Here is a 15,621-nt window from a genome sequence, read left to right on the forward strand (position 1 = left end):
CAGAATGACAAGTTTCTCTTGATGAGGTAAACCTTAGATAGACCATAGATCTTGGACTGAGAAGTGTTCATCTCTTTCCCAGTTTGCAGAATGGTGTTAGTTCTTTGTGAGTTACTTAGCCTTCCTTTCTGTTTTATGGTTTCCTTTCCTATTCGCAGCTGTGGCAATTCTAGCAAGTTGTATTATTTTCAAAGTTTATTGATGTGTTGTTACTTGCAGCCCCTCAATCTCTTTGTTGATGAAATATTCTGTAAAAGAAGGCTGGGAGTTATTATTACTGTTCTGTTATTATTTTAATTTGAAAAATTGCTGTATTTCTTCCAGACTGATTATCATACAACTACTAGGAAAAGCTGAAGGCATATAAGCTTTCCCACTGCACTGCCAAGATTCTCAGAGAAACTTGGAAAAAATTATTTGAATATCAATGACATTGCTTGCTGCATTTGACACTTCCATACATATATGACAGGTAGAGACTTCCAACACACTCTATGAAACATAGATTAGCTCTAGCTATGTAAAAAAATGTATTTGCAAGCATAATTAAATGTTTTTTGCATACTGAGGGAAACTAAAGAACAAAGCTATGTATGGCATTGAACTACAGCAAGACATTGACCCAGTCTGTTTAAGCACAGGCAACCAGATTATTTTTTTGCTCTTTCAGAGGTGGAAAAAAATGTCTGTTAGTAACTCAAAATAACTGGAGGTTTCTGTGGCAACTGGTAAAGGAGGTTGTATCTCTCCCTGCTGCTTAAAGTAGAAGCAGTTCTGAGAGATTTCTATTTGAAGTTTGCATACTGGTGTTTGACTTCAGGTCTTGGAAAGGAGATTGCTTATCTACTTGTATTTTATCTTGTTGCTATTTAGAGTAAGAAACAAATTAACAAGGACCATAACAGAGGTGCTCTGCTTTCTCAGGTAAGTACATGAATCATTTGGGTATTGTACATTATAGTATTTTGTATTTTGGTTTTATACAATTAACGATGAAAATCTTTTGCATTATGTAACATCTTCATCAGATCAAATGATAAGCTTGTACAACCAGAACAGTTTTATGGCATTTGGGATGGGATTTGGAAGGACTTGAGCTGACTAGTGTTAGAAACTATTATTAAGGTTTCAGGGAAACTGCAGCTGCATTCCATCAAATATATTGGTAGGGAAAACTGTTATCTCCGTGGAGTTCTGTTCATCAGCTGAATTTTCCATAATACTGCAATAGGAATGGAGTGAGCATATTAGCTGTATATCTGATCTTGCTTGATGCTATTATTAATTTTAAAATATTATATGCAAATGCTAAATTGTTACGTCATTGCATATTAAAGTGTGTTCATCTTACAAAATGTGTAGCTGTTCCAAAGTTTTAATGTTTGCCATTTGTTTATAGTGATCTACTGCCTTTACTATGTTTATAAGGGAGAACACACATTGTTTTTGCAATAAAAATGGAAGATCTTGATTCCAAAATATTCAGTACACATCAAACAATATAAGCATTCCTTAAATCATAGAAGAAGAATGTTGGGAAACTTTATTCATGGCTTAATAGAGCTTTATAAAACCTTGCCCTATTTTCAGGTTATGAAGACTATTTCATTAACTGTTGAAGAGGAATTAATTGAACACTAATCTTTTACTTTCTGGGCAAATGTTTCTATCATGCTGTACAAAAAGTATTTAGCATACTTCATTTACACAAAATAATACTTTATTTGTATTCAGAAAGCTAAATTTCTTCTAAAATATCTCTGCAGATATCTACAGGCAGATATATTTTATTCCTAGAAGTGAAAATTTAAACACATAATTGCGAGAACCAGGATTTCATCCACCCACTCCCTGCAGAAAATGCTGAAGATAGCCCAAGGCAGCTTGTTGCTGTTTATATGCAGGCTATTTTTGACTCCCATTCCAAGGTGGCAAAGTTTTGGGTGTTTAGTGGAGATGCTGGGTGCCTGAAAAAGGACATTGATTTTATTTTGTGGGGTGACTGCTTAAAAATTAGGCATACAACGGTTAACTCTTGGATAACCAGCTCCTTGTTTGTGCACAGTTTTCAGCTTGAAATTTTTAGAATCATGGTTCTGTTCTTATTTGGCACACTGAAATCACTGTAAAATTACCTGGAAAAAAATCCTTTTAACTAGTTTCACTACAACATGGTAAGGATCTCAAGCTGCAAAAATGGGGTTTGTACACATTGTGAAGCATTCCCAGTCCAGCAGTGAGCCTGTTCAAGCTGTGATTAGGGGACAGAAATTGCCTGTATGAAGATGCCAAGATGCTCTACCAAGCACTGAAATAGGGTGTGTGGTACTGGCACTTGTTACTACATAAAGATGGTCTGGATCCTGTAGGGAGCTCTGAGTCTCTTGAGCTCTTCTGTCACAAGAGTTCATCTACTGCACTTCCATTGTTGCCAAGGAACAAATTTGAGTAAAAACTGCAAGGCAGTATCTAGAAGACCTTGAGCTAGGAGCAAATGCCAGCGTACAAAATGATTTCAGATGCGCGAGCAGATGTAATGGATGCTGGCAGAAGGCACGGAGGGCTGTAGCGTCTCTTTGGAGCTGTGATTTCTTCTATCCACTCTGCAGCATGTGACTCCCAATAGGCTGCAATCTGGCAGAAACCACATTGCCCACACAGTGCTTTTATTTCTGGAAACTGTGATAAAGTCTCTAGATTAAACCAACAGTCTTCATGTTTACTTCTTCCTTTCACTTGGTTTTAACAGAAATTATGTGCTTGAAAAAGTGCTTTTGGACAGGTTTTTTTTTTCCTTTTACCTAGGACTAAATTCTCACAGGAGTTTTAATGAGGTGAAAGTACTTCCTTAACAGAGACAGTAAGGGAGAATTGACTCTGTAACACATTATGCTCTGCAACTCTATAGAAACCAAAAATGTATTTTGATTGTTTCAGTGTTAATACATGTGTCACAGTTGTGGGGTATTTTTAAAACATACATGTTTTCCATGGATTTTTTGTGCCTTTTCTGAAGGAGATACTTCTTTTCTTTTATCATTTCACTTGAGATGTGAAAATCCAGTAGGTTAATTTCTTTATACAGTGTATTATATGGTTACAGATTATTTATCAATTATTACAAAAAGTTTCTGTATTTCTACTCATAAATCTAAAAATATTAAGGGTTTTTTCCAAACTAAATTATTCTAATTTTTTCTTTTCTACAAGATTTTAAGGTGCACAAGGAAGCTATTGATTTTAAACTATTCTTAGCAGAAAAAGGCAGTTATTTTATCTATTATCATGAAAATAATGCTGTTGAAAAAAAATTAAAAACCTATTATCATAAAATGGTATAGAAAAGGGAATGGCTAGGTACTCTGAATTTCTGAGTAGCAAGCACAGAGAACTTTGTGCCACTTCCAGGCCTAACGTCGCTTCTGCTGGAATTCCAGATAGTGGCAGTCTGCTGAAACATGAGTTCAGTTACCAAATATAGCTGAGGGGGTACGAATTGCATAGGCACAGGGGACGGATGTAACAGGCCACCGTCCCCTCGACTAAGGACCAAGCAAGCTTCAGTGAAGAGCTGGAGCAACTTTAAGCCTATTCAGATAGAGAAGGAGAAAAACAACTTTACCTACTATTAATTATACTTGAACTCTTCATACTGGCCTGCTCATTGTAAGATCTGTTTTATATTTTCTGCTGGTCGTAATTGTTGTGTTTGTGGAGTAATTTTGCAGGATTTCAAAATTCAGAGAAAAAGCATGTGCCTTTTTTGTTTTTAAAAATCGTACTAGATACATTTCATTCTTCATACGATTCTTTTGAAGATATGGGTCCTGTTAAGTAATGATTGGGTCATGTTAAATCATATTTTCTTATTTGGCAGGTTCTGCAAATTCAAGATGTTTATTTTTTTTAAACAAGTCCTTTATTTTTCTATGTTTTCCCATATTTTACTATATATCCTTACAAAACCTTAATTTGATTAGTTACTCTATTTTTTCCTGAAATTGTTGTAATCCAATACATTTCAATTTTTATATTTACCATAGGATTCTTTAGAGCATCTGTATTGGGTTTTGAATAAGTGTTTAAACTGCATGATAAAAAATGTGGTTTTACTTGGGCATAATTTTAAATATTGACAAATAGGACCCCATAAGTAGTCTGTATGTAATAATGTTGATCTGCATGCAACATTGTAATTTCATTGTAATTTATGCTTGTGTCTTTAAATGATACAGTATATGACTTTGCAGGTTACCTAATGAGTATGATGATGAAAACTGTTATAAATACATTGTAGTCTAACTTGGAGAAGCTAGAAATAGCATTCAAAATTTCTAATTATGATCTTATAAGCTACTTGATAGGGTTAGTGATACTTCACCTCCAGTTCACTGTGATTACAAGTTGCTCTAAAAGAATAGTGAATTTATGTATTACAGTATGGCTGAAAAAAGGCTTTCTCCTGGAAGCTTCCATTCAGCTCCCTAAAGCTAGACATATGAATCCATTTTCAGGAACTTTCTCACCAAGAAGGCTTATCAGCATAAGAAATTGCCTATAAATCAGCACATTTAAATCCATCAACTTTATCTAAATATCCAGGTCTAGACTATTCACTTAATTTAGACACCAGGCTTTGAAAATTACTATATTTTTCTAATTTGTATTTTTCTAATGACAAAGCTGAGTATTGGGAAGAAATATGTGAATTCATAATACACTAATTTTAATCATCCTGTTGGGTGGATAACAATAAGTAAAATTGTCGTCCTACCCATGAAAGAGCCCATTGAAACATTAGAGCAGCTCATTGTTGGAAGTCAGGGAAGTTTATATGAGTATGTAATGTGCCACTTTGAGATGTGAACAAGCTAGGAACCCATGTGGGTCAGATTTAAAGAAAGATATAATTTGAAGCACAGACGTTACATGTTGTCTGAATAGCACCTTTGTTCATTTGAATACAATTATTTTTTTTAAATCTAAGATTAAGCAGGAAGAAACTCTGCAGTTTTAACTCTTGTTTCCCTGGCATTCCTCCAGTTTATGCCTGAACAGCTGAGCCTCTAGACCAACTGTTTGCTGGGCTTCTCAGATTCTTTCTTTAAAGCTGCTATGTGGTAGTCAGTTATACTGTATATACTTTTTTAGATTTTGTTGACAAGAGATTGGCATGGTTGCTAAATTTGTTGCCCTGTAAGCACAGATAACAGGAAAGGAAAACGTAATCCCAGCAAATAATAAACTTATCACTGAATTCTATAAAAACATTTCTCAAACCCTAAATGCTTTGGGTTTCTTAGACTTCTCTTTTATACATTGAGTTGTATCTGTTGGCAAGACAAACAGGCAAATCAAGAGATACATATGCTAAGCCAAGAATTCCAACCATCTATCAGTCATTGAATGACTACACGCTGGCTAAGCCCTGGTTTAGTGACTACAGGTAATTGGAGCCTGCACAAGCTGATGTAAAATACATCCGAGTGCATCGCATGATTGTCAAGCCATTTCTCCACTATCAGTAGAGAATTAAAGGAAATTTTCTCTTTTTAAATCTTATGTAAATTTTTTTATTGTACAAATTATCATTGGAATAAGAGAATTTTTCAGGGAAACTAAAACCTCTGTTGTGCAATTCAATGAAATTCTCTGCAGAAACAATAATTATGTTTCAGCTCTCATCAGCCAAAATCTGGTGACCAGGTAGACAAGTACTTTTCAGCAAGGAGATTTTCAGGCCAGTCCTTCCCTTGGGGAAAGTGTGGTTTCCCTGATGTCTTGTTTCTTGCTGACTTTAAACAGAATGCTCATCCTAATTCTGAAGTCATGTTGGGAAACTGGAGGGGTATAAATGCTTCTCTGCTTTGTGAAACTGGTACAAAATATACATTATACACTTCCATTGAGCAGGATGATATATAGGTTGTGAAATCTATTTCTTCAGTGCTTTACTTCTAGCATATGGTAATTTTTCAGTGTTGAGGAAAGTGCTACTAAACTGGTAACAAGTTAAAAATGTTAGCACAATAAGTAAAACAATATTAAACACATTATCAACATTAAACAGAAAGGATAATTTGGAATTTCTAATCCAAATATCCTTGTGTGTATCCTCATAATGGTTTCAAGTTGAACACTTCTCTCAGAATTTGATGGTTTAATGTCTGGAAGGCAATGTTATGGGAAAGAGAAAAGTAAATATATTCCCAAAATCTTCATAAGGCTAAAACCAGAAAAAAAAATGAAGCATAATAGAATTGATGCAAAATAACCAATCAGATGTGAAATAACACCATATATCATATTGATCCAGTGGAATTAATGTTGTGCTAGGCAATATACAGGCAAAGGATGTCTTGATACTTCTGAGGGAAGATTCATAAGAAAAATTACTCCTAAGTGCTCTCATTTCCATCTAGACAATTTGCAGTCCTGGCTCATTCTAATAGAAAACAAGGTTTATGGTATGTCATACATCATTATGTTCTGCTTATCTTACAGCTTTGTAGCTTATGGGAACTAGGATGTAACTTTTTTAATTAAGGAATTGTTCTTGTGTCTTCCAGGATGCAAGACAGAGGCTGTGGCCGGGCATTGCCTCTTTCTTTAATGCTGAAGGAGACTTACTCTCCAGAAAGAGACAGCAGTAAGGGATATCCTGAAAATATGTCAGAAGCTTCATCTTACCATGAATTTTTCTGTGATTCCCTGCCAGACCCACAGAATGGTGAATTTTCAAATGAACTTTCTGCCTTCCTTACCCAGGAGGAGATAAGTAAGAGCCTTGACATAGCTCGAGAAGCCATTGCCAATTCCATGGAGGAAGATGAGAACACAGCACCAGACTTTACTCATTATCTCAACACCCCTCTTTCTAGCCCTTCAGAAACCCCTTCTTTCAGGGACACTGACCTGCATGAGCAAGACACTGTAGAGACACCTCAAGCGAGCTGTTGGCCTTCGTCTGCTGCAAGTCATGCTCTCCCAAGGAATCAGAAAGAGCAATCCACTGCACCTCAGACAGAGGATAGTTTTGTCACAGTTTCTAGGAGACAAGCAAGCACCTCACCTTTTCTACCTGCTAGTCCCAGCTTTGTCAGAAGCCTGAAATTTTCAGAGAAAGTTGGTGCATGTATGCCTAAGACAAGCCCGAACTCTGAATCGACATTGCAGGGAGAAGCTCCTTTCAGGAACAAGCTGTGTGACAAAGCTGCCACATTCATAGAGGAGTTATCATCTATATTTAGACAGGCAGCAAAGACAAGGGGCCGTAGTCCCGATGGGGACTCTTCTTCTCCAGACAGTGGATACCTGTCACCTAACAAGAAACAACCAGCTTTAAGTACCTTGGTGAGCCAGGAGTTTGACAAACCACATCAAGAGACTGAGCCTGAGGAAAAATTACCTGGACTTCATCTGAATGGAGAACACTATTCTGGAAGGGGGAGCATCATGGAGAGCAAAATGGTCCTGTGCCGTCCCTTCATCAACATGGAAGAGCATGAACTTTCACCACCTCTATTCACTCAGAAGCTCCGGAGTCAGGAAGTTGCCGAAGGAAACAAAGTATTACTGGAGTGCAGAGTTGCTGGCAACCCAGTTCCTGATGTCAGGTAGGTGCTAAGTCACCAGACAGCATCACCTGATTGTGGAAGATACCTAAGGACAGGTATGACACTGACTTGCTTAGAGGCAGTCACATAAGAGCAGTCAATCATGAAATTTTACAAAGGACAAAGAATAACATATTCTAGTGTCTTTATTTCACTAGAATGCGTGAAATAAAGACACTAGAATGTCTGTTTGCTTAGGAAATTAAATTCTTCTTGATTTAAGAGCCACATGGCAAAATTAGAAATAGAATTGGCTCTAGCAACATTCTATGTGATGGTTACTTCATCAATCTGGATAAAAGAAGAGACAGCTTGCTCCTAAAGAGCATATCTCAAGAAGATGATACAGTTTTTACTGCTGATTAATTAGAATGTCTCCAAGAGCCATGTAAACTGTTTTTCTGAATTTTAACTCAGGCAGAATCATAAAATAAGAAGGCTTTTAATGACTGAGGAAATGAGTAATGAGAAACATTGCTGACACAATAGTTGGTTATTGTAAAATCAAGTATACTTTTAAGTAATCACATCAGTATAAATTAATGTGTAACTTCTGTCTTGTTTCCCTTTTGACACACACAATTGTGCTATGTTAGCAGTCTGTAGATACAGCCATTACTGCACTGTGGCAAATATGATTCATGCTAATTTTTGGGCTCTTGCAAAGCTCCCTGACTGTCAAATTAATACGCTTTCATGGTCCATTCCTGAATTGGTTTTATTAAATAATTATTAATAATTCTCCATCTGGCAATTGAAAGAAGTTACTAATAAAAATTTTTCAAAGTTTCCATTGAAAACGAATTTCCCCCTTCATCTCTGTTTCATTATGGGTCCTCAAGAGAGGAAAAATACGGCAGCTGCACCTCGAAAACTACTCATTTCGGAAGTCGAAGCGCTTCTTTTGCGTGTCCTTTCTGTAGTGACAGCGACTTGGCTGAAGAGGTCACTCACACACAGCACGGGCGGCACAGAGCCCTCAAGTGAGCGCCGCTGTGGAGCCAAGAGAGCAAAAACCAAGGCTCGCTCAGGGATTAAGAGACAGCAAACACTTGAGCGATGTTTGGGGGAGACTCCAAAGTCTGAATCTTGGGGAAAGGAGGGGGTTCTTTCCAGATGAGAAAGCATGCTGAAAAATATGTTGTGGATTTTCATCTATAAAAGCATTACTGGGAACTGATAAACAGTTTCATAGTATCATCTAGGCACATCACTGTCCTTCTTCTTGGATATGAAAAGGAGTTTCATGGTGTATCATATATATAGCCAGTAAATAGTTAATTTGCTGCAGTGGAAAAAGACAAGCCTATTTAAAACCACCCACATATTGCAGAGCAAGTGAAGAATGTCTGTGCTACTTTCAGAAGTATTTTCTGCAAATGGGAGTTTTATATGGTTTAAAAATAAAACAAAACATCAGTGATACAATAATAGTTGACCATTCTCTTGTATTTTGGTAATGAAAATAATCCAGTTTTCTAAAGCACTTTACTTAGACTATTGTTTCATTAGACTGGGTTTCTGGGTTTGTAATATATGTGGAAAACAATCTTCAGACCATAATCATATGAATTCAAAATATTTACAGTTTTCTGAAGAAACTAGCCAGAAAAATAAATGTGTAAAAGATATTAAGCTCTTTGTGAAGGTTTCTGAATAGGAAGAAAGTAGAAATGGATATTAGGAAAGCATTGTATTGCATTGCCGAAAGAATGGAACAAGCTGAACAGTTACCTGGTGTGAGAAGTGTCAGAGTGACCCTTTTGGCACATGCCAAATCTGGTCAACAGGAGATGCAGACAAGGGCATGAGCCAGGCCAGTCACAGTCTGTACATTTGCATATAGCAACACAATCTGTAGAAACCAGGCTTCAGCTCTTCTAGTTTTCCCCAGGAAATCCAGTTTCAATAACGTAGCCACTGTAAAGGCTGTTTTTGGAACTTTGTGTGATAAGTGTGATTAAAGCTGAAAGCAGTTGGGATTTTTGTGGGGGGGTTTTTTGCTCAGTTTTATTTTTGCCTCAGCTGGAAAGAAAACTGGAAGCCACATTTCCTAAAGTCATGAGGAAGTAACAATAGTTTAATGGTGACAGGAAACTCACTAAATTCTTATTTCACCAGGCACTCAAAAAGTTGTCCAGTGTAATAATGAATACAGCTGATATTTAAGCAGCATCCATCACTGGCAACTATGAAATATCCAACTGATGCCAGAGCAAAAGGCCTTCAAAGGAATCTTCATAGGCTTTTCTGGTCTTGTAGCATGTTACTGCTTTTCTATGCCTCATATTTTATCCTGGACCCAAGTGATCTTTATAACTGGTTCTCTTCCCTTTTCATAGCTTTCTTGTATCTAAACTTTTTAAGTCCTCAGCCTATACAAAGTTAAGCTAGAGTCCTTCTCTATGCAGCTACTTTTCTTATGAGGATAAACATAACAATGTTGCAGAACCTTAGTATAGTTGAAGAAAACATCAAATGTTGTGTAATGACAAGGTGTATATTTAAAGGTTATTTGATTAGGAAAACCTCTTAAATTTAAAGTTCCTTAGATGTTCATAGCCATACACAGCTGAAAGTAAAACAGTAAGTGTTATGGTTTGAGTGACAAAACTTGACCAAAGTAGTTTTGTACTACAAATAGAAAAAAAGTATATTTTGACAGAAGAACTTACAACTACAATCTTAGTGTTGAAATCCAAAAGGAAATAATCAGTTACATTTCAAGTATCATTAATGGGTTTTTTTTTTCAAAGTTCAATGTCTAACTTGCTAGTTCTACTAGCAGAAAATCAGATTTCTTAAAATGAATATTTTGTCACTGGTCAGAAGAATTATTATATTTCTGTAAGATTCCAGATTCCAGCCTGAGACCTAGGAAGGTACATAGTGATTTGAGAAGTTCTAGGATATCTGCCTTCTAAAGAAGGTCTAAAACATGTGAAATACAAGTTGAAACAAAATGTCTGTTACTCTCAAAACCAATGTATCAGTGAGTAACTGTCCTTCAAAGTGCATCAGCAATGCTGTGTTTAAAATACTCATATTAGCCTTGAGCTAGCTAAAGCAAATCCCAGCTGGGTGTGACTTAGACCTCTTCAGCATTCTCCTCACCACCTGAATATTTAAATGCTTCAAAGCCTGGAGCTGTAAGCCATGATTAAAGTATTTTCTGCGGTCTACCTTGAGCTGTAAGCTGTGATTAAAATATTTACAGATATTCACCCAGCTTCTGAAGCATAAGAGGTATTGGAATTTTTGTACAAAATACATTCCTTTTTCCACAGCAAATTGATGCAAAAAATTATACAAATCAAAGCAAAAAATAAATCACTTTCCACATACTACATGACAAGAACAAGGTTTCTTTGCTTTAAGGAAATAATTTGCTCTCATTATAATCCTTTTCTTCTCATAAGTTCTGTTTGCCTAGATTTGATTGTAACAATACCCAAAATGCCCACCTAGAACCATTACTTGTGCACAACCAAATACTGTTCTTAGAAAATACAGAAACAAATGCAAAATACAATTTAAATTTATAATAAAACCAAATTATGTTGACTTCTATAGGTTCCAAATCTTACCCAGTTTTACGGTCTTTAAAGGCTTTGAAGCCTAAAAAAGGCACAATAAACTGTGGCACCACCATGGTCCACCCATCAGGCACAGATGCAAAGAAAATTGAAAATCAGATTAAGTCATGCTCAACACAAATCTACACAGATGTGTAAAAACCCAAGTGTACAGGACAACAATGATTAAACTACCTACACAGCAGTTGATAGTTTTGTCTTGGAAATTTGGTAGTTTTAAATCTTGGTAAGAGGTGCCCCAGATGTAGTTTCTGCTTCTTTGCTGGACTTGATTTGAGCTAGGAAAATTTAGAGATAGAATTTAGTTTTATTCCTTGAAATCTCTTATGAGTAGATTTTGTAGTTGTAGTAAAACACCAGTGCCTTGGTGGGGGATAGAGATGTTCTACTCGTGCTATAATGGCAAGGCTTTAGTACTACTTATTTTTATCAAATGTGAATAGTTATTTATGTATGTGTGGTAATGGGACATATTTGACCATTCTAGGTATCCTTAGTTAAAATCAAAACATGTTTCATGAGTGAGAAATTTTAATGAAGATATTTTATGATTAATTTGTTTAAAATATTTGATAATTCCATTCTTGTTTGCTTGACCCAGACCAAAATTTGCTTCTGAACCATGAAATGCCTAATGTGTCTTAAAAACAGAGTTTAGTAGATTACAAGCATTATGTTAGCTACAGTGATTGCAGAAATAATTCATAACACATAAAAAAGATTAGGATATATTCTGTGTGGGAGGAGAGGGCTCTTGTGACTTGAAAATCAGTAACAACTATATGTACTATTCTTATACAATAAAAAAATAAAGTCCTGTATTGAGCTTTGAGATGATTTACCAGAGCCCCAAAATGTCATATTTTGCTGTTAAAATTTATTGAAAATACTTCCACAATTTATGCAATTGTTTCTGCTTCATTATTTCAGTGCTGTTATAATTCTTTATTAATATCTAGGACAGTGCAACAAGAAATAGTGGCTTTCTTATTATGCAACATTTTGTAAATAATAAGTATCTCCTGAATATCTTGCATTTATTTCCTAAGGGTGATAATACATGAAGTTAGTTGTCAAATTGCTCACAAATATAAACATTTTTCTCATATTCTCCCCATATTTTTCTCTATTAAAATGTTTTCCCAATAAACATACTTTTTTACACAAATCTCCCATAGTCCTCTATTAATCTTATCAGAGCTGAATCCTGCTAATCTGTCTTCATACTAGCCCTTTGCAAACAGAGGGTCCTTGTTAAGAATGGAAGAATATTCTGGTACCCAAGGAGCTCCTTGGGTCAAAAATGCTCTGTTTGCAGATCTGGATGTTTTTCTGTGTATGGAGGGAGCATTGACAGCCATCTGAAAGTGTTAACAGCATTCTTATTGCTGAGATTAAACAGAAAAATGTTGTTAGCCACTTTAATATGGCAGTACACTCTTTTGAAAAAATCTGCTCAAAAGTAATATGTTGTCATTTAGAATTTTATTTACACTCAATGAAGATAAAATATCTTCAATATCATTCCCTTCATATCAATATGAAAATTATATTTCTGCATCCTCAATATTTTTGTGTCACAGTAGTATTTTTTATTTCTCTTTATCAAAAATGTCTTCTTTACTTTTGTTGGGCTTTTTTCTTCATTTACAAGTCAACATAATAGCGATATGCAGTTGACCTCATTATTCTTTTAGCCCTTCTTTCCTTCTCATTTATTTCCTTTTATACTATTTGATTATTGGACCATACCACGCTATTCTTGTGTCTTTTGTTTATTTTCTTTTGCTGATTTTCAGGTAAGGCCTGGCCATCTCCAGGCATCCCTGGAGTTTGAATTTTCTTTTAGAGCAGATCTGGAATGTAGTGTTGAAAGTCACCTCAGTGACTTGTGAAACTGCTCCATAATTCTTAATTCTTAGAACAGTGCTCTGGACTAGTGGGCTTTGCTGGGGAATTGAGGGTTAATAACCCAGCACAAATGGAAAAGCTATTGCAGGAGCTGCCCATAGGGATTTGTGGCCTGCAGGTATTAGGTAGGTAGCATGCATCTTTCAGATATTTCCTTTTCCATTCTCCATTCATTTCATGGCAATAAGAGGCCACACTCTCAGGATTTTCTGCATCTGGGGAAAACACACAGTGAAGTTAAGGCCTGTGTAGGTCATGCACCCACCTGCTTTAAAAAACAGTGTGGCCTATCTGATCAATGCTAGTAGTGCATCAGTTTTCTTAACTTGTAGGTAACAGTTCTTTTACCTTAGAACCACTTGGAAAGAAGATTTGCCATGGTGCTCATTAAGAACAGCATTTGGGAGACTCCTGTCGTATATGATTGTGTGGTTGCAGAGAGGAGCAGAGCTTAGTGCCATGTGTGTGTAGCCAGGTTGTTACTGTGTAGGAGTGACTGGTTACAGTCATTGCCTGGTTGTTACTGTGTAGAAGTGACTGGTTACAGCCATTGCCTGGTTGTTACTCTATGAGAGTGACTGGTTACAGCCATTGCCTGGTTGTTACTCTATAGGAGTGACTGGTTACAGCCATTGCCTGGTTGTTACTCTATAGGAGTGACTGGTTACAGCCATTGCTTGGTTGTTACTCTATGGGAGTGACTGGTTACAGCCATTGCCTGGTTGTTACTCTATGAGAGTGACTGGTTACAGCCATTGCCTGGTTGTTACTCTATGGGAGTGACTGGTTACAGTCATTGCCTGGTTGTTACTCTATGGGAGTGACTGGTTACAGCCATTGCCTGGTTGTTACTCTATGAGAGTGACAGGTTACAGCCATTGCCTGGTTGTTACTCTATAGGAGTGACAGGTTACAGCCATTGCCTGGTTGTTACTCTATGGGAGTGACTGGTTACAGTCATTGCCTGGTTGTTACTCTATAGGAGTGACTGGTTACAGTCATTGCCTGGTTATTACTCTATAGGAGTGACTGGTTACAGCCATTGCCTGGTTATTACTCTATGGGAGTGACTGGTTACAGTCATTGCTTGGTCTGTTGGTGTATATGCCCATGTGCACTGCTGGCCAAGGTGTTTTTCCAAGCAGGGAGAGGTGTTAGGATTGCTTTGTTGATGTACCACATGGTCTTGGTTTCTGACATGGTAGTGTCAAGGGCAATGAGGGTCGTTAGGGATGTGCACATTCAGTGTTGTCCATTTGGCCTGCTCTTGTCTGATACCTCTGGGTATTCATCGATAGTCATACCCAGCCTATAGGAGGAACAGAGGAGGAGGAATTTCTCCAGCCTTCCATTCCCTTTCCACTCCTCTTTCAGGACTGCTATAAAAGATTTTGAAAATTTAGGATTCTCTTTAGATGTTAAGGAAACCATCTTTCAATAAATTGTTCTCTCAACCCATAGGCTCTGCTTTTGTCCCTCCCTCGCCAGAAGGGGCAGGGGAAAGGGGAGTGGCTTATTTCAAGTTTAATTTCCTCCTGGAGTTAATCCACAATAATGATAACCAAATGTTTTGTTTGAGAGGGTGAGGTTTTTTCCCTTGCTTGCCTGTCTAACACCACAGAGTACAATATTTAAAACAGGTACCTGGAAGGAATGCATGGCTCTTTCCTTTGAGAAGTGATCTTTACAAAGTTCAGACTGTGATAACAGGATAATTTATATGGGTCTTATTAAATAAACAAATTGCTAGAAAACAGGCAGAGCAATCCACTGATCCATTACAAAATGAGTATTCAAAGATGAAAAAGAATGTGTGGATGTGGTTGGGAAGGTGGCCTATGGGGACAGAAACTCTTTACTTGGTGGGTTTTGTAAAAGCCCCAGGGAGGATCTGTAGATTCTGGACACTGGGGTTATTCTTATGTTTCATTTATTTATTGTCTCTCTAGAATAGTTTTGACTACATGATGTAAGCATTTCCTCGTCTTTGTTAGACAGGCTCTGTGGATCACCAGGCTCTCTTTCTTTGGAGCTGTCATTTTTCATGAATGTGGAAATAGCTCTTGTAAATTTTGGGGTTTGAAAGTTTCATGCTTTTGTTTTGGTTTTTGTGCATGGTTTTTTTCATCCTGAAATTGGAAGGATAAAGCTTGTTAGGGGCATAAAGACAAGTGCTGCAAGAGGCAGTTGCAAAATCAAAGGGATAGTTATTGGAACTAGAATTACTTTCTTAAACTGGAATTAGGAGGAGAATTGCAGCTCAAGTACTTTATTTTTCTCTGTTTGTGAATGCCAGTGTCTCTGGATTAGCTTTTCTGATTGCATTAGTGAGATTTTAAAAACAACTCTGTTCACTTCTTTATTCTTTTTATTCCTCTTTTTCTGCCTCTCAGTGAAAGAATGCAGATCTAAAATTCCTTGGTAATGCTCCCAAAATAAATAAAGTATGGACTGGTATTTATAAAAAGACTCAAAGATTGGATGAAAATGTTATCAAA

General features: G+C 36.7%; 1 protein-coding gene across 4 annotated transcripts in view; it reads left to right on the forward strand.

The window, feature by feature from the left end:
* Window positions 1–15,621, forward strand: part of PALLD (palladin, cytoskeletal associated protein) — a 187,390-nt gene continuing 171,769 nt past the window's right edge. For 3 of the 4 annotated variants that reach the window (XM_059469795.1, XM_059469796.1, XM_059469798.1), the window contains exons 1-3: window positions 1–26; window positions 874–924; window positions 6,570–7,616. In XM_059469795.1, the coding sequence (XP_059325778.1) occupies window positions 22–26; window positions 874–924; window positions 6,570–7,616 (1,103 nt within the window). In that variant the 5' untranslated portion in view covers window positions 1–21. Of the gene's footprint in view, window positions 27–873; window positions 925–3,551; window positions 3,667–6,569; window positions 7,617–15,621 lie in introns of those variants that run through there. The other variant, XM_059469797.1, reaches the window with a different exon arrangement.

This window comes from Ammospiza nelsoni, chromosome 4 (assembly GCF_027579445.1).
Source record: "Ammospiza nelsoni isolate bAmmNel1 chromosome 4, bAmmNel1.pri, whole genome shotgun sequence".
Lineage (NCBI taxonomy): Eukaryota > Metazoa > Chordata > Aves > Passeriformes > Passerellidae > Ammospiza > Ammospiza nelsoni.